At 53.7% G+C, this 24,396-nt stretch overlaps 1 protein-coding gene across 3 annotated transcripts in view; it reads left to right on the plus strand.

Moving 5' to 3' along the window:
* Positions 1-24,396, plus strand: part of Slc35f3 (solute carrier family 35 member F3) — a 255,451-nt gene that overhangs the window by 189,342 nt on the left and 41,713 nt on the right. For all 3 annotated transcript variants that reach the window (XM_047520725.1, XM_047520727.1, XM_047520726.1), the window contains one exon: positions 2,258-2,582. In XM_047520725.1, coding sequence (XP_047376681.1) covers positions 2,258-2,582 — 325 coding nt within the window. The remainder of the gene's footprint in view (positions 1-2,257; positions 2,583-24,396) is intronic.

Consider the following 24,396-nt stretch of genomic DNA (forward strand, 5'->3'; position numbering starts at 1 on the left):
TTGCTTTTCATCCTTGCTTCTCAGTTCTTTCATAACATATTGATAAAGAATGGTTTGTATTTATGTGAGGGAGGAGGTATCTAGAAGCAGGAAGGATGTGTGAGGTGATGTAAGTGATAGGTGATTATTATTACGAGAGACTCAATGCAGTGACTGGAGGGTTTGCCATGAATTAGACTTTGTTGTCTGTTACTTTTTCAGGGCCTATTCCACTGTTTTGCAAAGTGGGTTCTAGGGTACACTAGGACCCACACAGATGTCACCCACTTAACAAAGATGGCAGGCAGGCTACAGGCTACAGCAGCCTCCTGGAAACTCTGTGCCCTAATATTCCCAGAGCAAAGAACCTGTCAGTTGAATTTAGTGTTTTCCAAACTTAGTGGCCACGGAATCCTTTTGTCTTATCATGCGTATTACCTGCATTACACGTTTGAAAACACAGTTCCATCCCACATGTTATTTTTAAATAAGAGTGCTGAGTTTCATTTACGGTGTCTCTGTTTGCGTGTTGTTAATATCCCCTTGGTCAGAGGATCGGAGAGGGCACAAGATTGGAGAACTGTTGAAGCACAACATAAAATTACAGGGTCTGGGGTCTTCTCCTTCCCTGTACCTGCTACACAGCCCCACCGCTCGGTTCCCCAAGTCCTAAAGCTTAATTTGTTATAACAAAACAGTAACTGGGGAAATATGCCCTGACCCAAATTCCTGGGTCCCCGGCCTCCCCAGCCGTCCATCCTTAAGCTGGGTTTTGACGATGAGGCCGCCTCTTCAGCTCCACAGCCGACTTTCCTTGGGAGCTGGTGGCAGGGCTTCATTTAGCGAGAAGGCTCCCCAGCCACCTCCCCCAGGCACCCTGTTGTCCGGCAACGAAGGGCTGCCGAGGCTGATCAAAACTGGCAGGTAGTCGGGTGCACAGTGAATCTGTGTGCTTCTACCCGGAACGGAAGTCGCCTGCAGGTGTGGGAATTCACCACGAGCAGAGTTAAGGAGTCCTGGTGGGAGGAGGGAAAGCAGAGGCTGGGACTCTGTCTTCTGCCTCCTGTGCTGCTCCCACCTGCAGCAGGGACGCAGATAGGCATGTGTCAGCAGCTCCCAGGGGCCTACACACTTGGTTTTCCAGGGCTTCAAGATGGACAAATACACACACAGGAAAGCCAAGAGAGCACATGTTACTAAAGCAGATGATGAAGGCAGCAGAAGCCTCGTCCAACAGGTTCTGGATCAGTCCTCCACCCGTCTTGAACACCTGTCGACCTTTGACTAGGACAGTCACAGTCCTTAGCTAGCACCTATTTGAGGGTCTACGTTGAATCAGGATTTCGCCCCACAGAACTAATTCAGAAAGCATACAAAATGTGGTTTAATGTTATTCAAGGTCGTTAAAGGACCATGAAGTTTAAACCATATACAGAGACCCTCATTTCCTGTACCCTGTGGTGAGGTGTCTTAGACGGGTGCCCATTCAGCTCAGTGCCAGGCAGCACACCCCGGGCGAGTGGGCTGCCTCCTGAAGTCCACTTCTGCTCATGGTGACTGACAGCAGCCGCCGCGGTTTAACTTTCCGGCTGACTGGCACACACACAATGGTGAATGGAAAGCAAACAGTGGAAAATAACGCCCTTCACCTCCCAGTGCTCTGCAGGAGCAGCTCGCGGCCGCAGCCCGGTTTCCCCAAGTGACACAGCTCTACAATGGAGTGTCGTGTCTGTGGCCTCTCACACGCCAGCTGCCAGAGGCTGCGGTTTTTAAGTAAAGCTTCAAAGAGGGACCAGCGTCCATCCACAGAAGCGAATTAGAGCAGATGGAGTAGGGGTCCGTGGCGACCAACCTGGCAGAGCAAGGAGAGCCTGTCTGTAACAGGCAGCAGGAGCTCCTGCCAAGGCCGGGGACCTTTGGAGGTCAAGACCTGCCACCCCTGGGTGGGAAGTCCCTCCCGGGGCCTCCCAGCATCCCGCAGCACTTGGCTCCAGTGAACTGAGCTGAGGGAATCAGAACATGTCAACCACTGGATGCTCTGCAGGATTTTCCCAAACCCAGGCAGGCAGGTCCCCTGTTGGAATCACGTTCTGGTTCAGGAGCCCAACGAAGGCCTGAGACTGTTTCCAGCGGGTCCCGGGAGGTGGGGCAGTGGAGCCTGGCTGGGAAGGCTCTGGGAGGCCGTCCTAGGCTGCCCTCTGCAGGGCGCACGATGCAGGAGCTGCCCTGAGCCCCGTCTCCACAGTCCGCAGGCCATTAACCGCCTTCTCTTCCCCAGGGGAGGAGCGCCCCCGGGAGCCCCCAGGCCCGGCGGAGGCCCAGGCGCCGGGCGGGGCAGAGGCCGGCGGGAGGACGAGCCACCGCCACTGGACGTGCTCGCGGGAACAGCTGCACAAGACCTTTTGGGGCGTGGCGGTGGTGCTGTGCGTGTGCGCCTCCTGGGCTGGCTCCACGCAGCTCGCCAAGCTCACCTTCGCCAAGTTCGATGCACCCTTCACCCTCACCTGGTTTGCCACCAACTGGAACTTTCTGTTCTTCCCATTATATTACGCGGGGCACGTCTGCAAGTCCGCCGAGAAGCAGTCTGTGAAGCAGAGATACAGGTAGGCCCTCTTGACCGCGGCCTCCTGTCCCAGGCTGTCCCGGGCTGGCCCGGGATGCTCGCGCTGGTGGGAGGTGGGAGCCGGGGACCGTCTGAGTGCACCTGCTCATTCACCGGGGCAGGACCAGACTCTTCCCCACCCAGGCTGCCGGTGCCTCCCGCCTCCCCCTCCAGCGCCGCAGCACCATGCGCTCCTTCCTTTCTGTGAACAGGGGGAGGCTGCCTCCTGGAAGTTCACTTCTGTTCATGGTGACTCTGACACCAGCCCCCGCCCTCCAGAGAGGCCAGTGCAGGTCCCAGGAAGCTAGAAATGGAGCAGAACTGGTGGCTCAGGCAGGGAGGGCCCCTCCGGGCTGGGGCGAGGACGCGAGTCTGAGGAGCCAGGTGCCTGGAAGCAAGACATTGGCTCCTTCAGTGTGTGACTGCAAGGCCTGGGTGTCTGGCAGTGTGGTGACAGGAAGCAGCCACGTGTGGACTTCGTTGACTTCATTTTCTTATATACAGCCCATTGGAATGATGCCCCTTTCCAAATAAGCCCAGAAACCCGACCTCAACCCCCACCCCTGTCTCAGTCTGCAACAGCCCCACTGGGTCCACCAAGGCCCCAACCCTCCCCCCGGGGCCCCTTGTTGATGTTGACCCCGGTTCATCCAGCTGATAGTGCACTTCATGTTGCCCGGGCGGAGACCCACGTGGGCTGTGTCGAGGGCTGGCCCGAAGCTGCCTCAGTCAAAAACCCTAAGAACGACTGCTGGCCAAGGTGTCCTTGTAGGCCCTGGAAATGTGTCTTTTATCAGTCCCAGAGGTGAGCAGCAATTGCAGTTGATGACAACCACTTCACCCCACCCCACCCAACACACACCCCCATAAAATGGCCAAGTCCTGTTGAATGTCCCCTTCAACTCTGGCCCTTTCCTGAAGTTGCCCTTACAAGCCACAGATTAACAAGGCCATCACTGGAGCCATGGAGGAAAGTGGTTTGGAAGTGGAATTCTAGATTGGGACCAGAATTTCTCTTGGTGATTCACCCTTATGTCCCCAGAGACTTAGGGTTGGAGAGGCAGGTGCCGCACATCTTAAATATCCAGAGGAAACTTGACCTGGATTCTTTAAATGACCCCTTGTAAAGCCGAGGAGGAGTTCTAGAGGAACGGGCTCTGGGGGAGCCACCCTCGTCAGCTGAGCCACCCAGCCAGCCTCGTGTGCCTCCTCAGTGGAAAGGATTGGGACAAATACTGGAGACAAGGCAAGCAGGACAAAGAGCCCAGGACCCGGGTGTCCTCGGACTGACTTCAACCCCTTGCTCAGGGCCAGCCAGAAATTGCCAGGGAGGCCCTGAATGCCCCTGGCAAAGGCTGAAAGTGAGTCTCATGCCCTTTCTCCATGGAGAAATATGGGGAGCAGAGATGAAGGCTCCTTGCTGCCATCCGCTGGCTGGAAGGGCCCCTCTCTGATGGTAGCCACTCCTGAGCGAGTGCCGTGGTCATGCCTGGGGACAAGGCCTGGCCACTTAGGGCAGGCCCAGCAACACTTAAACTGCTGTCCTGGAAACCACGCCAAAGGAGTCAAGCTCAGTTGAAAGGTCAAGTTAGGGAAAAGAAGGGTCATTGAAGGGGGTCCATCGTACACGGAGAGACACCACACCTTGACTCCGGCCTGTTGCCTTCCTGTGAAAAGCATCCAGCGAGAATTCAGACAACCTGGCAGTGACTGGTGCATTGACTGGGGAACAGTGGGGAGTCTGCAGATCCTGCCTTGATTAGTGAAGCAGTTAAAACCGCGCCCGATTTCTCTTACCAAAGCTTAGCTCCACTTCTCAATAAAAACCTTCCTAGTTGCAGTCTGTCAGCCCACGGCTGAGCAGAGCTGCTCATTTTCCAACCAGGTATTGAATATGCAGTGAAGCCATGCCCGCCGCAAGAGCAGGGAAGAGAGAGTCTCCCTCCAAGGGGGAGAGAAGAATTTGAATGTTACAACAGGCCCTCCTTAGGCGAGAGCTGTCCCAGCGCAGATGAGGAGCGCTTTCACTTTGGCATTCCCAGAATCAAGGAGCACTGAAAAGCCATCTTCTATCTTGATGCTTTTATCAGAATTTATGAGACAGCAGATGCAGGGCCTGCGAGGAAAGGGGTTCTTGGCTAGTAGTCTTCACAGGGGGCTGGGAGACAGGAGGCCAGTAGACACCCATTGCACTGCGAGTGGGGCTGGACAGACAAGCGAGCTTCTCCTAGTGATCAGGAAGCAGCCAGATGAAGTTTCTCTCTCCAGGCCCTGTCCCGCTGAGCTGCTATCCCCAGGCGAAGCTGGAGGAGACAGGCAAAGCAGAGAGGAAGGGAAGGTCCCTGGCATGGAGCTCCTTGGGCTTGTAGGCCAGGTCAATCTGATGCAGGGCTTCTGGGTGGTCTGAGAAGCCGCCGTCCTGGGAGCATCCGGGACAGCCTGGTGCTGCTGGCTGGCAGGCTGCACCGTGACTGTAATGGATCTGGAGTTGTTAAGTCTCAGCTATAGGTTATTAAAAATGCAGATGATATGACCAAACGTAGGAGCCAAGACTCACCTGGCCACACAGAACTGAGTGTGACTTGCTGCCACAGCCCTGGTCCTCTGGCACTGGGGAGGGGAGGCTCCGTGAGCGTACCCTGCAGGCTCTCAGAGATGCCGGTTTATACGTGGACGATTCATAGCTCACCTCGCACAGGAGATTGCAGTGTGTTCGAACGAGCCGCCGTATGTGAGAGTGCCCTGTTATCTGCAATACCCCACATAGGTGCAGGGACGCTGTGCCTGAGCGCCTGTGGGCTGCGTGGGAAGAGGCACGAGTGCTTTGTTCACTGGCCGCCTTGCAGTGACTTGTGTTCCTCTTGAGAAATCAACCCTGCTGCACGGGACATCCTGGATCACAGGCAGGGCTCTCACCATCAGGCACTGTAGTCAGGAATCAGGACCCGAGCGACAGGCCTCTCAGCCCGACTGATCCCCAGCTGGAGCACCGAGGGCTCCTCCTCCCCGTGGGGAGCACCCCACCATGTCTTTCCTGCTTCTCCCTGACAACTGCCTGACCTGGCAGGATGGACACAGAATGCCCGGAAGCAGCAGTGCCCAGAACTCGGGGACAGCTCCGTCCAAGGAAAGGCTTCAGTGCCCCGGGTGCCACAGTCTCCTGGAGAGCCATGTGCTGCATCCAGGGTGGTGGGTGCAGGGAAGGTCATGTCAGCTCTGCAGCCTGGAGAGACTGTCCAGAGAGGGGTGAGGACACACCACCTCCGGGCCTCTCTGACCCTAGGAGAGAGGGATGGCTTCCCAGGCCCTAATGGCTACCACCACCAGCAGAATCCAAGCAGAAGTAAATCTGGGGCATGTGCAGTCAGGTCAGAAGGTCTTCTGGGAACTCCGGCAGCCGTGACGTGTTCTCTGCTATCATACATCTACCTCCTGTGTGGAGGTGTGGAGTGGCAGCAGATGTTTTCCTCTGCCATTGCAGCACCAGTCTGTCCAGGCACTGAAATGCCATTCAGAGCAGGAAGGGAGAGGGCAGTGTGGATCTCTGGCAGTGCTGCAGGAGGCTGGCATGTGTACCTAGCTGTACAAATTGCCACGGGAGCCGCGTTGGGTCTTGTGGCTGCAGGGTTCACTTCTGTTCAGAGTAAGGAGCAGAGTGGAGCAGTTCCCACCTGGGGGTTGCTTTGTCCTGCAGTGGTTATTTTGTCTTCTCTGGGTGAGGTGCTAGGGATGCAATGATAAATGGTCCCTGTCCCCAAGGATCCCAAAACCTGCCAAGGGAGTTAGCCGAACTAGGTGGGGTGCCTGCTGGGGAGCTGGCGCAGAGGAGCCTGGTTCTGCGTGTCCTGGCGGAGTGGAAAGGTTTCCAGGAGGAAGGGAGCCAGGAAGGCAGATGGCCCGCCAGCCGCTGCAGGAGGAGGTCAAGAACGCCCTGCGCAGACGGGCCCTGCGGGAGCGCTCCCGGGAGTGGGAAGTGAGGCGAGGGCAAGGGCAGAAGCTGGCAAGCCTCCTGCTCCCTGCAGAGCAGCTTCAGCTCTGGCGTCTGTGCAGGAGCCTTCAGAGGGTGGTTTGCTCGCGTCTTTAGAGCACGGGATGGAGCCGGCTGCAGGTAGGCCCAGTCCACCAACTCTTCCTCCACGTCGTGTGCCCAGGGCACGAGGGCAGGAGCCCACGACCAAGCGGGAGAGAGGCCCACGCCAAAGCAGAGTAGGATAAAGGAGGAGGTGGGTGACAACTGGGGCCAGACTCAGGACAGGGTGGAGGAGGTCTCAGGCCTACAGGCAGGTGGAGACGCAGGTGGGAAGGGTGTGGGGCCAGCTCAGGAGCGGGGCTTTATTCTAGGCCTCCGAGCTCCAAAAGCTTCTGAGTAAAGCAGCTACAAGAGAGCGGCCTTGTTTCATGGAGCTGATTTTACCCGGTCCCACATATGTTCCCATTTCACACTGAGAGGTGGGATGACTGTCAGGTGTCTGTTGGGTGTGTGTGGGGGTGGGGTGCCTAGTTCCTGAGCAAGAACTTGGAGTGCCAGTCTTGAAATATTACAGAGCCAGGTCTCCTGCTTCGAACTGCCAACTTCTTCAGCCTGCAGCAAGCTCCTGTGTTGGTGAAAATCATTTCACAACTGTCATCTCCCTCAGACTCCAGTCCTCTGAAAATAAGTGGGAGACCTCCTTCCCAGGGAGTATTCGTACGAATTCTCAGGCACAGTGGTGGGTGCTGAGGCAAGGTGGTGATAGTCAGTGGTGGCCTGTGTCTCCCTGCCCCTCAGGCCTCACCCTGGACACAGCGGTGGCTTTCCCTTTCTGGAGAGAGCCCCAGACACGTTCCAGCCTGTTCCCACCAACACTGGTTCATCAGGCTGAGGCCCCTCTGGAGTCCGTCAGTGGCCGAACCGGAGGCTGGAGGTACTCTGTCATTCTCCCACATCTGCCCAGGGCCTTCACGTGCTAGGGGCTGCTCCAGGCACCAGGAATACTGTGCACCTGTACGAAGGGCAGATCCCTGCCTCGTGGAGCTGGCTTTCTAGTGGAGAGGAGCAGTGAATAGGTGGGAGTGTGCCAGATGGTGTTGAGGCCGCAGGGGAAGATGGAGCCCAGATGCTGAGTGGAGGACTTGGCCTCTGCCTGGAGCCTGCCTGTGCCTGTGCTCACCCTGGCATCTCCTGCCTCGAGCAGAGCCAGCCCTCGGGGAAGCCCTGGCTGATCACTGGCTCCGTCATTCCTTCCTCAGTAAGCCTCCCCTGCCTGCCTCCTCTGCCCAGTCCTGCTGAGCACTGGGGTGGAGGTCGAACCTTTGGAACCCAGTGGGAGAAGGTGCTTCCTTGTCCCAGGAGTCCATTGGCAAGGAGGCTGACCTGCTTGGCCTCCAGTGGAGTTCAAGAGCACTATTCTAGTCACCAGCTCAGTGACTGGGGTGGAGGAAAGGATAAAATATCCCATGTTGGTCCCCCTGCCTCTGTGGTTCCTCCTAGTGTCCACACAGCTGTCCAGTTCCATCTGATCCCCAAGGACTGACAACCTAGAAAATGGTACACTACATCCAGAGCCCTTCAGCTGGTGGCCTTGTCCTTTGTCTCTGATTTGTAACTGGTTTAGAAGAAATGGACATGATATTTGGGGGCTGCAGGCTGTAAAATGGCCAACGTCTTTAGGTGGGGATCAGTAATGGCGATTACGCATGGTATTCTCATGCCAGGAGATTTTGGTCAGGCTGCTGCTGAGACAAATAGCACCCGCCCACACACAGGCACATGCACACACACAAGCTCACACACAAGCACACACTCTCTCTCTCCCTCTCTCTCACACACACACACGTGCAGATAGCCAACTGAGCAGCCGAGGTGGGGAACAGCCACTGCAGAGCAGCTAACTGGGAAGTCACAAAGGACAGGGATCAGCAGAGACTGCACAGGTCTGGGATTCAAGGAGGCGTCCGTGCGTACACAGTGGAGCGTGGTCCACCTGCCCCACCCCCTTCCTGCGCTCTGCGGGGCCCTCCGTCCCGCGGGTCACCATGGCTCAGAGCTTAGCTCCTTTGTTTCCCTCCAGCTTCTCCTCCCCACACCCCCCACTTCAGTCAGCAGCTCTGGCTTCATCCCAGCCCAAGTCCAGAGTGTACAGCTGATTTTGGACTTGTACCGAGGCAGGCAGAACGCCACTCTGCCCCCTGGGCTCCTCTGCTTTCCTCTTCCGTCCCCTCCCCGCCGGCCCCAGTTACCTGAGGCCGCTGTTAATCCTTGAGTAGACAACAGGGATTTGACCTCGACCGTCTACAATTTCAAGTTATCCACTTCACCTCGTCCCTTCAGAGCCGTCAACTTGAGCAGCAGCAATGTTATTGCAATTGTTTTGAAATTTTTCAAAAGGTCAGTTCCAGTGCTTCTGTTTATGTTTAAGATGTGGGTTTAAAGAGGGCAGCTAAATCACTGCGTGGCTCTGGGGGATTCAAGAAACCTCAGGCTGAAATTTTCAGGAAAAGCTTTGGCGATATTTCTAGCACAAGGTGCCGACCAAGGTCCCTGTGAAGATATGAGAGATCAGTGTAACAGGGGCTCAGAAGGTGGAAAGCAAGAAAGGGTGGCTTCCCAGAGGAGGGGGCCTTCCTCCATGGGTCTTGAGCTGTTAGTGTCTGCATGCGCCACATGACCAGGGCTCATTGTGCAGCTTGCAGAGGGCACCAGGAATCAGGGCAGGTGTGTACAGGTTGGTGGGCGGGACCGAGAGGCTGAGGCCCACCCATCCCACCTGGCTAATACTGAGCCATTTCTTACTTCCCATGTGATTCTTAGTTGTAGAGTCAAGGCTAGTGAGCCAGCGCAGAGGAACACTGAGCTTCAAATACTTCACATTTAGTGAAAGATCACCTGCTGGAGACCTAGAATGTTCCCAAAGGGACTCTGAGGATTCTCTGATCTAACTCGCCCAGATTATCAAAGAAGCCACAGGTGCTCCAGAAAGAGGGTGAGGTCCCTTGTTCTCTTCGGCCACGGACTCTCACAAATGCCACCAAGAAAACTTGAGTTGCTGCTCCTTCCTCATTGGAAGGAACGCGGAGGCAGCACCTCAGCAGGATGGAGCAGCAGTGGGAGAGAACTACCAGCCCAGGCTGGGCCCTGACAGTGGTGAGGACGCGGGCTGGCCACTAGACAGCTGGAACTGGAGACCCAGCTGGCTTTGTTAGGCTGCTGAATACAGGGGAAATCAACTAAAAACTCTAGGCCTCAGCTCTTACCTGAAAATTGGAGACTATACTATCCCCTTTTGAAGGTGCTATTGGGATCCAACACCCCTCCTCTGGGTTCCATGATTCCTGTGTGGATCATGGGTTTGACTGGAATAGAATTAAGTGTGGTTGTGTGAATAAGGCCCCAAACTGGTTCAGAGGCTTCCTACCCATATTTGGGACTTCAAAGGGTATATCCCCAAACTCATTCAAACCATGGCTCTGGCTCTCCATAGGTTATAAAAGGATGATGGTGATGATGGTGGTGATGGTGGTGGTGGTGATGGTGGTGCTGGTGGTGGTGATGGTGGTGATGGTGGTGGTGGTGATGATGGTAATAAAGATGAAAGTGATAATGGTGGTGGTGATGGTGGTGATGATGGTAATAGAGATGATTGTGATAATGGTGGTGGTGGTGGTGGTGGCAATGATGGTAATAAAGATGAAAGTGATAATGGTGGTGGTGGTGGTGGTGGCGGCAATGATGGTAATAATGATGATCGTGATAATGGTGGTGTTGATGATGGTGGCGATGATGGTGATAATGACGATCATGATAATGGTGGTGGTGGTAATGGTGGTGGTGGTGGTCTGATGATGATGATGTATAATCCCAGGTGATGGGTCTTTCTCCTCATGAAGATACGTCTTGTAGCTGGTGTCAAGTCCACATCAGGGAGGCCGGCACTGTGCCCTATCATTATTTTAGGCTGTACGAGGATGAATGGACATTTTTCTTGACAGAGATGAACTCTGACAGGAAAAGGGACGAGAACTGGCGTGGTGCATGTCAGTGTCATGTCGTTCTAGGACATGAGCCCAGAGCCAGAGGAAGCATGAGGTGATGATTTGTCTAGGAGGCAAGGTCCTCTCAAGCTCTGGATGACCTTTGTATTTTTGAAAGCTAAAACGCAGAGAGGGGAAAACCCTCTACCCTGCAGAAGGCCATGACAGATGCGTTCCTCGTCATGTCACTGTCTTCCGCTGACTCCGCTGGCCTTGCCGGTGCAGCCCTTGTGGCCCTGGGTGCCCACCCCCCTCAAGGGAGCCAGCGTCACAGTTCCTCCCACAGCACTGTCCCTTCTGCCCATACAGCCTTTGAGTACTCTCGAGTACCAGGCCCACACCAGGCCCCGGGGTCACACCAGGAAGGAGCTGCACGCAGAGGGAGGGACCTGTGCTTTGAGGCAGGCTGGTCTGAGCTCTTGCCTGCTGCTTACAGACCCCATGACTTTGGGTAAGTTCTCTCTGGCCGAGGGCTCCTCTACCTCCTGTTTCCTCACATTGAGGTTGGGAACCCTAATTCCTGTTTACACCCCTGGGCTCTAGGGTTGGCCTAGAACTCAAACCCTGGCAGGGCTGATGTGGCTATGCTCCCTGCTGCAGCGCAGTGAGTCCTTTGGGGGTGGTCCTTGGTTGTCACTAGCCTCTCCCTTGATGGCCTTTGCACATGCCCTATCTCTTTGACATTTCGTTTCTAATTGAGCCACAGGATGAAAGGATTATTTGCACCTGGATTTTCTCCTGTTATTGCATTATATTATCTTCCACGTGGGCCTTCCTCAGTGAAGGAATCGGGAGCCAATACAGAAAGGAATCACTGGAAATTGCTATGCCCGCTTTTTAAAGCAAAGTTGAACCATGTCCTTTTATACAGCCAGTGTCTGTGCTGGTGCTTCAGAGTCAGGCCCCGCTTCACCAAAACACAGGTGCACCATCCACCGGCATGAGCCAGAGCAGATGCGGCCACATGCCCAGCACCCTCCCTCCGTCTGCCCCAACCTACCCCCAACAGGTCTGACCCTGAAAGGCGGGAGCAGGAGGGGCTCCAGCTGAGGGTCCCTGGGAAACTTCCCTGTGTTTTTCAGTTTCGCCATTGTGTTCTGAGAGGGACCCCTGGCTTCAGATGAGTTCCTGGGTCTAAGAGTGTGAACTTGGCCTTGGGAAGCTCTTAGTTGTTTAGAGGGCATGTTGGCCTTGTGGTCATACCCCACACAGTCTGGGTGAGTTCCTCACGAAGACAAAACATCTGACTGGCCAGAATAAACTGCCTCTGCTGCTGTTTGAGCGAATTCTATTCTTGTGCTTCCTGAACCTTTTGAAATAGTATTATAGTAATTACATTTACCTTCTCAGCTGTTTTCAGCTTTAAGTGGAGAGAAAACAAATATGATTTCTGTACTTAATGTAGCATTCAGATTGCATCAGGATCGCTTTGCACTGTCCTTTCCTAAGTGCCTTATTTTATGACACTTAGGTTTAATGAGTTCCTCTCCATCATACATACATTATTAATTTATAACATAAAATAAATTAAAAGCCCTGGAAAAACCAAGGCTCCCCTGCTGCAGGAATACATCATTAAGATCGTTATTTGGCATTATTTTGCCACATGTTTCTCTGGAGGGAAACGGAAGAGAATTTTTTTCAAAGAAAGGGTTTAAGTGCTCCACCAACAAAATGGGAACAGGCTTGTAAATATTTTATTGTGAATCAGTGTAGGTCTCTCCGAGGCTAATGGTGTGTTTTGAACATTTGGTCTTATTAAAGGTGATAGAAGTCGGTGTGCTTCAGCCCAGCTGGGGAGGGCCCCGTTGCTGGGTGAAGGTGTTTTCTCCCACGTACCAGCACAGGGATTTGGCAAGGGGACCGGAGGGGCTCATGTGCAGGTGCCTTTTGCAGAGTCCTCTATGGAGGTTGCAGAGCTTAATAGATCTTTCCTGGGAGGAGGCTTGGTGCCATCTAGGTTTCCTGGCCAGATCCCCAACTCTCAGGAGCCCCAAGCAAGCTACCATGTCCATTCGGCTTTGCCAGCACAAAGCCAGACCGCTCTGAGGCAGGGATGGGGACCTCTACAGCCAGGCTCCTGCTTCTCTGCTTCAGTGGAGGCTGTGTAGGGAGGTGGTCTCTAGCCAGGACTCCAACTCGCAGCCTCCACGTCACTCTCTCCACAGTGATGTGCGTCAGCCATGGCAGATAAGAAGCAGGTGGGCGTTGCCCACCTCCCTTTCCCACGGAAACCCTGGCTTCAAAGGATGGTGAGAGGAGAGTCGCCAAGGGGTAAAATCCCACCTGTCAACCAGCATGAATCAGAGCAGAGCCTCTGGGTTCCAGGCCTCTGAGTGTGGGTTTGACAGGCGGCCGGCGGCATGCCGGTTAGCACAGCACAGCCAGCATCCCCGATTAGCACCGTCTGCACCCCTCCACCACCGAGGGCAGCCAGTCGTAAATCTGCATCCTGCGGCATGTGCCCTCAGACCTCCTCGCTGCCCAGAAGCATCCGTGTGGCTTTGTTTTATTCTGACTATAATAATATGCTTAAAAGAGTATCTGACCAGAAAAGGGCCATCTTTAAACACCACGAGAACAGGGGCCGTGACAGTCTTGCTCACCTGCCTGTCCCAGCACTGTCCCTGGTGGGGGACCAGGAGAGGGAGACGGAGGGGCAGTGGAGCCTGTGTCCCGCCCATGCTCACCACCAGAGCAGAGGGACACCCCAGGCCGAGGCGGGCGCTCAGCAGAGGCTGCTCCTGTCCCTGCCGGAAGGGCCGGCTGGCCCCGTGCAGAAAGAGTTCTTGAATTCTAAAGTAGTTTTAGGGAAAGAATCATTTGAACGTCGGACACTCTAAGAACGTCACCCAGGTCTGAACTTGGTACCCTCAGCCCAGGGATGTCCTGCCCTGGCCTCCGATTGAAGCGAGTGACACAATCGGTTTTGGCTCTACCTGCACATGGCTGGACCGTGACCTGCTCCTAACCTACATGCTCGCTGCATCCAGAAGGGAGGAACCAGAGACCCGTGCAGCTGGGCTCCTCCTGTCTTGCCAACACCTTCACCTGCTCTGAGGTGTGAGCTTGTGCTTTGGCTCCGGTTCCTGCTGCTCTTTAACAAGCAGACCCGGAACTGGACGGTGAAATGGCCCTCTGTTGGCATCAGTAGGTGGGGAGACCTGCTGCTTAAGTTCAGCCACAGGGGGCTAGAACTGACCCCTGCTGCATGTCCCTTCTGGGTGTGCTGGTCATGCTGGCTGTCACCTGCTGCCTCAGTTGGGATTGTCCACCTGAGCCTACACGTGGCCTCCTTGGGTGACCTGGGCTTCCTCACAACATGGTACCTTAGGGCAGTGAGGCTCAGGGCCCCACAGGTGTGTGTCCCAGTGGACAGAGCAGAGACTGTGTCCTTTGGGACCTAGCCCCAGAGCTTGCCGGGTCACTTCCACTCACCATACTGTGTGTCAGGACAGTCAGGGGCACATCCCTGCAATTTCCAGGGCAGGATGAGGTCAGCCACAGCCCTTGAGGGGAGGGCAAGACCATCTCATGGAAGAGTATGTGACTTGTTGTCCCCACAGCCTCTGCAGCAAGGATGGCTGGGGGGAGAGCTGTGGCCCTGGGTCACAAGGGTGGCCGCCCTGGAGGATGGGGAGTGCTGGACCAGGGAAGCAGCAGCTCCTCCAGGAACCTTTCTGTAGCCGGATGTGGTGGGGTGTGGCCCGGTCTCCTTCCGCCCACCCCCAGCCCCCAGGCATCTCTAGGCCAGACCTGGCTGTGAACTCAGCTGTCGCCCTTCTCTGAGAAGCAGGACTTTTATCAGCAAAGCAGAAAACAGTATCAACCTGGGTGGAGAAGACCAACACAAGTGGCGATAAATTATTCAGAGAGCAGAGCTGCTCGGGAACTGGCGAGTGACGGGAGGGGGCAGGTCCCTGCTGGCCGGACGCTGGCTGCCCCACGGCCGGCTCTCCTGAGCAGGCGGGCTGCTTTCATGCTCATAGCGTCACAGAACTGCAGACCAGCAGGCCACGTGGATACGGCATTCATACCCAGGTCACACCCTTCCACGCATGAATCGTGGAGGACCTGGCACGAACGAAACCGGCGTAAGACGGAGCGGCTGCGTGTGAGCCGAGGCCTGCGTAGGAGATGGCGCCCAGCAGCTCCGGGCGGGTGCTCTGAGGCAGGAGGCCTTGCCGGTCAGGTGGTGAAGGGAAGGGAGGGCCGGGCGGTGGTGCTCCCCAGGCCCAAAGACACAGAGGCCAGACACCACAGCCAGATCCCAAAGGACCACAGCCAGGACCAAACCTGGTCACCAGTCCATGGGGCTGGAAACCAAGGGGTGAAGCCAAACAGACGGGCTGGGGACACCAGCTGTGGAACTAAGCAGTTCCAAGGCCAACTCGCAAGAGCACCCTGGGCTCCGAAAATAAAAGAGGACAGAGAGACACTCCGTGTGTACGTGTGCCCCGTGCACGCATGTGTGTGTGTGTGTGTGTGTGTGTGCGTGCGTGTGTGTGTGTGTCTGAGATGACGCAGTATTTTCAACTTTGTTGTTTGACACATTGGTGAGTCAAATAACCAGTTGTTTGCTTGGTTGGTTGGTTGGTTTTCACCTTGGGTAGAGTTTAGTGAAGAAACATTTTCTTCTCATTAAAAAGAAGAAGACCCAGTAGACGCACACAGAAGAGAGGCCCAGCAGAGGCGCGCTGGCCGGGTCCAAAGGCAGCGATCTTTCTCCCGTCAGTCCGACCCTCCCCAGCAGCCGAGGCCCCACGTATGCGTCCCTCCTGCCGAAGCACCACAGACGTGGCAGGAACCACGCCCTGCTCCTTGCTGCCCCTCAGCTGAGCAAGGCGTCCTCTAAGGGCCTGCCTACCCTGCATCACGGCTCCCTTGAGGCCCCGCAAGGCCCCCTCGAGGCCAGGCGTACACATCCTCCACACGGCCACCACCCACACGGCCTCAGTGATGGAAGCCTGGGCTTGCAGCTCCGTGGGTGGCCAGGCCCCCTCTGATGAACCCCTTGTCCATGCAGCAGGGCTGGAGAAGGAGAAGGGTCAAGGACTTGGAGAGTCCCAGGCCCAGGGCCCAGGGGCAAGCAGACACCTGAGGGCCCTCCCAAGCTCCCACGCACCTGCAGGCAACCAGCGACCCATGTGATGAACTGGGATCCCCAGGAGTGGCAGGCTGGGCCATGTTGGGGGGACACTGTGTCCCAACTCAGGGCCTGTCAGCCCCTTCATCTGGGCTTGCCTTTGAAGGGGGTCTGGTGTCCCCTCGCTCACACAGGCTGACCCTTGCCACCAGCTCTGGGCATGGAGACCCGCCCTCACCCTCCCCTCTGCCTCTCTCCCTTCTTGCCGAGCTTTTCATTCTGACCCTATAGAAGCTTCCATCCTCCTGAATGAGGAAGAGGGTTTCCTGATGTCCTCCCTTCTCCTCTAGCAGGAGTCCAGCTGCGTGGCCAGCGACCCTGGGGGGAGCACGGCAGAGCGGCAGGGCGTTGCCGCGCCCCGACTAACACTGGACACCTCGGTCAGCCAAGCTCCGTCCTGATGAACCTCTGACCTTCCACAGCCTCATTGCTCAAGGGCTAAAGGAAACAACTAGAAGTGACACTTTTTGACCAACAAGCAAAATCGCGTCGTGAAGGAAGGTACCAGGCACAACAGAGAAGGCGACCGTGGCATCCTGACAGTCACGCAAAGAGGTGCCCAGCAAGGGGCCTGGCGGGGTCTTAAACCAAGACATCCTCTGAGTTTGACTCATGAGCCCTTCAGGCCACTGGAGAACAACCTGGTCGACACCATATGGCAGAAGGGAACCCATTTCCAAGCTCCACAACTACAGCAAAATCTAAGTCCCTGTGCAAACACAATAAAAATCGATAGGACCACTGTGAGAAAGACTTTAAAATTCCTGAGACTTGACAACGCGAAAATGTCAACCTTTATTCATTTACAAATGCCATGCTATCCTAATTAAAATACTAAAAGGTTTGTTTAAGGAAATGGACAAGAAAATCCTGCAAAAGAAGAACAATAGGAGCGGGCGCTGTTCCGGAGGTTAAGTACCTGAACCCTCAGTGATGGAAGCAGACAGAAGGTCACGGCATCCAGGAGAGACTCACGCACACAAGCGCTCTGGAGCACAATACACACCTCTCTCACCAGGGGAGGGGACAAGTGTAACAAGTGACATCATGGCAACTGGGAAACCACCTGGATAACAAATGAACTTTATCCACAGCACTCAGATAGATTCCAAATGGAATTTAGGTGTTAAACCTGCAACCTTATGAGTGCTAGATGAAAACATTGGGTAATTCTGGTATTACCTTCCCAAAATGATACAAAGACTAGAAGCCACCAAATAAAAGATTACTAAATTAGAAATTAAATTACATTTTTTGGAAAAGCTTAGACTATTACTTGGGAAAAAAATTAAAGTGATCATATGCAAAATGGAAATACAAATTGACAAACTGGAAAAGATATTTGCAATTCATATGATAGACCAAGGGTTAATCTAACAGATAAAGGGCTCTTGTAATCAGCCAGTACGAAACCCTCAACTCAGTGGAGAAGCTTGTACGGAATACGAACAGCAGGTTCAAGGGAAAGGACATTGAAGTGGCTAGCACACGTATAAAGAGAACTTCATCTCACTCACGGAAGAAAAATGTGCATTAACACGTGCATTGTTTACCCGTCAAATTGACAAAAGGTAAATGAGAAGGAGAGTTGGCGATTACTGCCAGGAAGACTAGAGACAAGTTCTTAATGTGGTACCGGATCTGTCCAAGGTCATGTGGCCTGGTGGGTACTAGTCCCTCTCATTCAAAGACACGGCCACCACCACCAGTACCTTCCTCCTAGGAATTTACATAGAGGGTGTTTCACCAAGTGTGGGTCTTGAAGAAGATGTCTTTGCAGCTTCATCTGTAATTGTTAAAGATGAGACAATCTAAAATGTTCACAGCTGAGGAGATGATGGTGCAGGCTTGCGGGGTCAGCTGTGAAAGGGCCCGTGTTTATCAGTGATAAGGAAAATCCACAGGAGATGCTATTCCACGAAAAAGCCAGGTGTGCTAACATATGCATGTTAGTAACATATTTATCAAAAAGAAAAAGAGCAAGGAATGAATGGGCAGTGGTATCGCTTGCATGTGCATTAGTAAAAAGAAACTGAAAACCGTGGTTGTGGGTTGGTGGGATGAGGAGGAAGCCAAGGCTGGATGCATTATGTGCTCAAGAAGTATACAGAATTAGAAGTCAAGTAAGTATGAATGAGGGGCAGTTTGAAAAGAAAGAACCAAGGCCTTTGGTACAAACATTCAGGGTGCCTCCGAAGAGCCGTTTTGCACGGGCATGTAGGGACACGGGAAGGAGAGGCTCATGACCAAGGCTGGGTGCCAGGTGTGGACCAGAGCAACCCTGGAATGAGCTGAGCCTGGGAGGCTGCCAAGGACAAGGACTTTCTTTCTGTTGGTCTGAGAGTGTGACAAGAAAGGACCACAACCCTGCTGGCAGGATGCTTGCTGGTGACAGAGAGAAAGGAGAATGGCTTCCCTGTCCTGCCCTTGCTCCTCCCATGGGGATCCTGCCTGCCCTGCTCGTCCCTGGGCCTCTGAGCTTCACCCATTTCCAAAACCAGACAGTTGGTTGTGCAGAGGCTGTTCCTGTGCGACTCCGGGGTTCGTTGGCTCTAGCCAAGGCAGACCCTGGTTTCCTCTGGCTTCATGACCTAGAGGTCTGTGCTTGGCCTCTCTGTGCTCCGGCGGCTGGTCCATCCCTCGTGCCTTGGGCTTGGGTAGAGACTCAAAATATTCTAACATGCTGTGTCCCGAGTAGGGTCACGCTGTGCTACTCTCAAAACCCACTTGGAACTCACTTCTGCCTCAACCAGCTGCACCTTGCCTGCCAAACCTACCAAGAAGCCCTCTGCAACCCATGGGCTTGTCTTCCACAGGCCACCAGCGGTGCAGGTGTGGGCTCTACCCTTGGGAGCCTGCAGTGTCGTGGTGTCCCCGGCGGAAGGACAGTCTTCACAGGGGGCGGGGAAAGGAAGCACAGAATACCTGAGAAAGAGTTACCTTTCAAGGCGGCAGACAGAAGGGCTCCTCACTGTGTTCAGTATCTCCAGCTCTTCAAGTTCACTCCAGCCTTGAGTAATAAACAAGGCCTGTAGACATGATCATGAATGAATTATATTAACTCTTGGTGAACCCTTGATGAAGAAAGGCCTCACCTGGGGACCAGCACGGGCCGTTTATCAGAACATGACGAGTCAGCTGAGAAATGTGTGCCAACGTGTTCTTGTTGGTCATTGTCCACGCAGAGGGAATCATCCGAAGTCCCCCTTTGAATACGCCCTGTTTGCCAGTGACCAAGACTGCAGATGTAGCTGAAGTATCGCGGTCCCATGAAAATTTGTTTTGATAATGCATCTTAAAACCCTATTATTAATCAAAGACTCTGCGCCGTGGAAGACGCTGATAAGATAATGAACAGACAAGCGACAGCGTGGGAGAAAGTATTTGTAAAAGGTCTAATAAAGGAGTGGCATGCAAACGGTACAGGGAACTCTTAAGACCCAGCGCAGGAAGGCGGGCGCGTGATCTGCTAAGACACCACAGCGGACAAACCGAGGGCCCTGAGCGCGTGAAAAGAGGCATCACGTCATTTATCATCAGGGAACTGGTGGCAGTGAGGAGCGCTGCCTGCCTAGGAAATGGCTAAAATTCGATATGCCGCATTGCGTGGCGCTGGTGAGGATGTGGCATAGTGGGAACACCGTCGTTGCTACTGAAAGGCACCGTGGCCTGCCGCTGCAGGAGACGGCTCCTCGCGAGGCCAGAGGCACTCTCCCCCGTGGCCAGCGGTCCCCCTCCTCCACGTTTAGCCAGGTGTGCTGGTGTTCAAACAAACATCCACACGTGCGTGGATGCTTACAGCGGCTCTATTCACAGATGCCAACACCAGACACCCAGGCCACCCTTGGAAGACGTGGTGGAAGCTCAAATGAGCTGGAAATGAAAGAAGCCAGTCTGAAAAGGCTCTATGTGGACTGTTTGATTCCAAGTGTACAACGTCCTGGAAAAGGTGAAACTGTGGAGTCAGCAGAAGACCAGTGACCAGCAGGGCCTGGGGAATCAGCAGAGCCCAGGAACTGGAACCGGGCAGCGAAAGGCTCTGTGCCGCACTGTAGTGGTGGGTACACCATGTGCCTTCGTCCAAAGCGAAACAGAAGCCCTTGGAAGAGCAAAAGAGGGCACGAGAGGCGAAGCTGACCTGCGCGTGGACTTCAATAGTGAGCGTGACCGCTGGCCAGCCGCAGCACGGGAAGCACACCCAGTGGGGTGTGGTGACGGCAGCAGAAGTCCCAGGACTTCCTGACGCTGTTTTCTGCAAACCTGAAACATCTCTAAAATTCAAGCCTGTGAATTTTTAACGTGAAAATACATAAGAAAGGGAAATGTTTTATTAGAACATTTTTGGAAATGAAACAAAATTTGTGAAAATAAGCTTTTTTTAAAAGTTAGTTTATCAATGCAATTGTGAATTCTGAGAACAAGTGAAGGCAGACTTGGGTGAAGGAAATGCTACGACCTGGATGGTGACACTGGTGTCACAGTTGCACGAACTTGTCAAAGCTCAAGGACACTCACAACTCAAAATACGTGCCTTCTATTGTGTGAAAATTATACTTAATGAGGTTAATTTCTAAATGACCCATTTGTCATTTTTATGTCAAAATTATGATCACACAATATACCAAGCTTCACTCTGTGCTCAACTTTTGCTTTGTGATCTCAGATAATTATTTTTAATGAATGTTCAAGGGTTTCACGGTTTTCCAGAGTCTCCTCTGGGCCTTTTAACATGCAGCCAGTTCCTCCTGGCCCTCTTGGAAGGCACCAAGCAGAACGGCCGAGTGTCTCTGCTTTGGCTCACTCCCCCAGATCTGCTGCCCTCGCTGCTCAAGGGCTGTGCACGACCTGAGCGGTCCCCTGGCATCACTCTCACAGGTCACTGGATGGTTTTGGCCTCGGTTTGGGTTTAGGGGAAGAGACACCATTCATTTTGCAAGAAACACATTGCTCTGTATTAGTGCTCAGCGAAAGACAGTGGATGAGGATCTCGAATGAAAGTGTGGACGTTGTTGTCAATGTTGAACATTGACATTGAGTAGGAAATTTGTGTGTGTGTGTGTGTGTGTGTGTGTGTGTGTTCATGCACGCGTGCACATGTGTGTGTGGTGCTGGAGATGGACCCCAGGGCCTTGCACATGCGAGGCAAGCACTGTACCACTAAGCACACCCCAACCCAGTGATGCTTCTGTGTAGCCCTGTAGCTAGCTCTCTCGGGAGTAATTTCGCGTTCGCATGATTTTGCTTTCCCATACAACTCTGTAACTACAGAGACTGAGATAACAAAGATATAAGAACCCCTTAGAGAAAGAGAATGCATCTTTAAAATCGAGTACGTAGACGAAATGAGCTGCACTTAGAGCTAGTAGGCACCCTGTTGGGATGCAGATAGCTCTTCTCCATAGGATCAGTCTGGCCAGCAGGGGCAGCGATGGCACCCCCTTCATGGGGCCCGTGTTGAATAAGCCCAGACACGACCTGCTGAAGTTTAAAATGCTGGTCACAGATGTGCAGGGAGCTGGGGTTGGTTTTAGATCACGTCCAGATCTGGAGGAGCCAGCGGTGTCAGAGGCTGCCGTCCCTGGGTGTGGGCTGGTTCAGGTGCACCGTCCCACACTGCGGAGCAGGGGTCCCGCTGTGCAGTACTGTTCTGAGCCCCACCCTCTTAGAAGGTCGTGATAACTGAGTCCTGGGGATGGCGTCTGGGATAACTGGGGGGCGCGGGGGGACTGAAAGCCACCACACATGCAGAATTGGGGCAGGAGAGCTAAGCACCTATCTTCAGGCCTTCGGACTGGAAAGGCAGAGTTCCAGCATTTGTATTGGACAAGATGACCTCTAAAAGTCCCTCCCCTGGAAGATTTCCATGCCTGTTGTTGTGTTGAACCTTCGCTCCTGTTCTTCCTCCAGGATGCTGCAGGAGACGAACAAACCCGTCACTGACCTTCAGTAGCAAACACCCTGCTTCCCACGCCCATTAGCTCATTGAGGCCAATGGGAGGAAAGCCAGGAGGGCTGTGCCCGCCACTGAGCACCTGAGCAAAGGCTTCTCAGATGCAGCCGGGGCCACCTCAAGAGGACACCTCCCCGGAGGACGGTGGTCTCTCCAGGGGACTACTCCATTCCCTCGCATCTCTGTCTACTTTGTTTGGAGGTTGAGACCTTTAACCAGCCAAGTCACGGCTTCATTTATTCAGGTCCCTTTAATTGAGAGTTAATTTTAACAGACTGATTTGCAGGGTTTCTTTTTTTTTTTTTTTTTTAGTTATTGGCAGCCTGCATCTTTTTTGGTTATTTGTAGTTACACATAGCAGTAGAATCCATTTTGACATACTCATGCAAGCACAGAGTGACTTTACGACATTTGCCAGGAAATGGATGCAGCCAGAGACATCATGCAAAGTGAAATAAGCCAATCCCCAAAACCAAAGGTTGAATGTTTTCTCTGACATGTGGAAGCTAACCCACAAAAAGGGGCGGGGGATAGAAGTTGAGTGGAAAGGGGGATGAAGGGAAGGGAGGGGAGAGGGAAAGGAAAGGCAGCGGAATGAATCTGATTTGCAGTTGTTTGAGCTACGCCTGAAGAAAACGTTTAATAAGAAAACAGATGGCGAAGGAAAGGTTGGGGGGGTAACCTCTATGAAAAATAAATAAGCCAGTTTGGGATCATTTTGAAGCATCCTGCACTTAAAACTAGATGGTATGATGATTGCGTGTTCTCTCTTCTGTACAACCGGCTCTGTGGCACTATTTACTCCATCTGGAAACAGTCTCAGAGGGTGGTGTGGGACTAACCTGGCTGGATGCGGATCCGGCTACCTAAGGGGCCCCGGGCTCTGCATTTTTAACAAGTGCCCCAGGGAATTCCCTACTGGAAAGTCTGTTCTGGATTCAGAAGTGAGAATTTTCTCTTCTGTTCTTCATTAGTTCTCACTGAAAGGAAAAAGTCCACCAGTGTAGCCCAAAAGAGAGAAGGTTCTCGAGTAATCCAGGAAAGGAAAAGGCACTGGGAATTTGGGCCCACGACCTCCAGACTCAGCTCGGCTCTCCCTGTTTGGTCCTGGGTGACAAGACATAGCTCAGGCCAAGGGCTGAGACCCCCGATGTTGGGGCTGGGAGGGAATTCAGGTATGGGGGGTGGGTTGATGTGCTGAGCTTCGTCAAGTGCATCTTTCTCGCCTGTACAAGGAGGTAACAAATACTCTTTCTAAAGAAGCTTTGATTGACAACATAATTGCATATTATTTGGGGTAAAGTATGTTTGGCTTTATGGGTACGTCGGTAATGATCAAGTCAGGAAAATCAGCATATCTGTCACCTTACACTTTTATCATTTCTTCATGGGGAATACATTCAAACCCTGTTTTCTAGCTATTTCGAGTCTGTGTTGAACGATGGTCCATTGTATCCACCCCGTTCTGCCTCAGAACCCCAGAACTCGCTCCTCCTGTGGAGCTCTACCCTGTGCCCATGGTCCAGCCTCTCTGCGTCTGCCTGCCCTCTGCCCTCCCCAGCCTGGTGACCTCTCCCACTCTCAGCTTCTGTGAGGTTCGCTTGTTCCGATGAGTGAGATGATCCAGCGTCTCTTTCCGTGTCTGGCTTCTTTCTGTTAACAGGATGCCCCCAGCTTCATCCATGTTGTCCAAAATAACAGGATTTCACTCTTCTTGATGGCCAAAGAGTAGTCCATTCCGCGAATGTCTCACATTTTCTTTGTCCATTCGTTCCTGGTAGACACGCAGGGTGATTCCGTATCCTAGCTATTGTGTGATGCGGGGTACACGTGGCATGTGGTGGAGGCCTCGCCGAAGGCCTGGCTCTGGGGGTGCCAATGGACGAGGCCCAGCCACTCACCAAACAAGTCCAAGTGGAGAAAAAAAATGAAGCGGGAACAGAGTTTATCTTTGGCCACATCGGGAAGAACAGAGCCGTGCGTTCCGGGTGCTGACATAGGCTTGGGTTGCAGAGGGAAGGAACAGCGGCAAGGGCTGGGGTCTTACGCAGCTGGCCATCTCGGTCGGGAGTGAGCACCACTGAGCGTGTCTCCGGTGGTCGGGCGGGGCTGGCCCAGATGAGGGCTGCTGTGTGGGGCTGCCTTGGACTCTTGACACACTGTGCCATCGCACCTGAGGCTCTGGACTCCAAGGAGGCTGAGGAGTGACTGGCACAGAGAGGGAACAGGGAAGACAGGCCAGTGGAGTTGGCTGCAGCGATGGTGGGTCGACCTTCAGGCTCCTGGGTGCTCCAGTGGTCCAGAACGGGACATCGTGGACACCAGTGGTCACTACTCTTTCGATTATGATGTCCTCGTAAATTCCAAGAGCATCTTGGTTGCTCTTATCTGGGTGTCGTCAGCCTTGAGGGTGGAGAAGGGCACTTAGGTGAATTTGGGGTAAATAGGAACACACCCTAAATGACCAGCGTGTCTATAGGAGGGTGAGTGGGAATCTGAACCCAAGTCTCAGGTAGCAGAGGAGATGTATGTAAGGTGCAGGCAGAGAGACCCCAGGCCCTGCCTGTGTTCAGTCTCCCATGTGAAAATCCAGTTTTCCCAGCAGCATTTATCGAGAGGCTGTCTTTTCCCTGTAGTGTATTCTTAGCTCCTTTGTCAAAAATCAGTTGACTGTAACTGTGTGCTCCGTTCCGGGCCCTCTATTCTGTC

The sequence above is a fragment of the Sciurus carolinensis genome, chromosome 12 (assembly GCF_902686445.1).
Source record: "Sciurus carolinensis chromosome 12, mSciCar1.2, whole genome shotgun sequence".
Taxonomy (NCBI): Eukaryota; Metazoa; Chordata; class Mammalia; order Rodentia; family Sciuridae; genus Sciurus; species Sciurus carolinensis.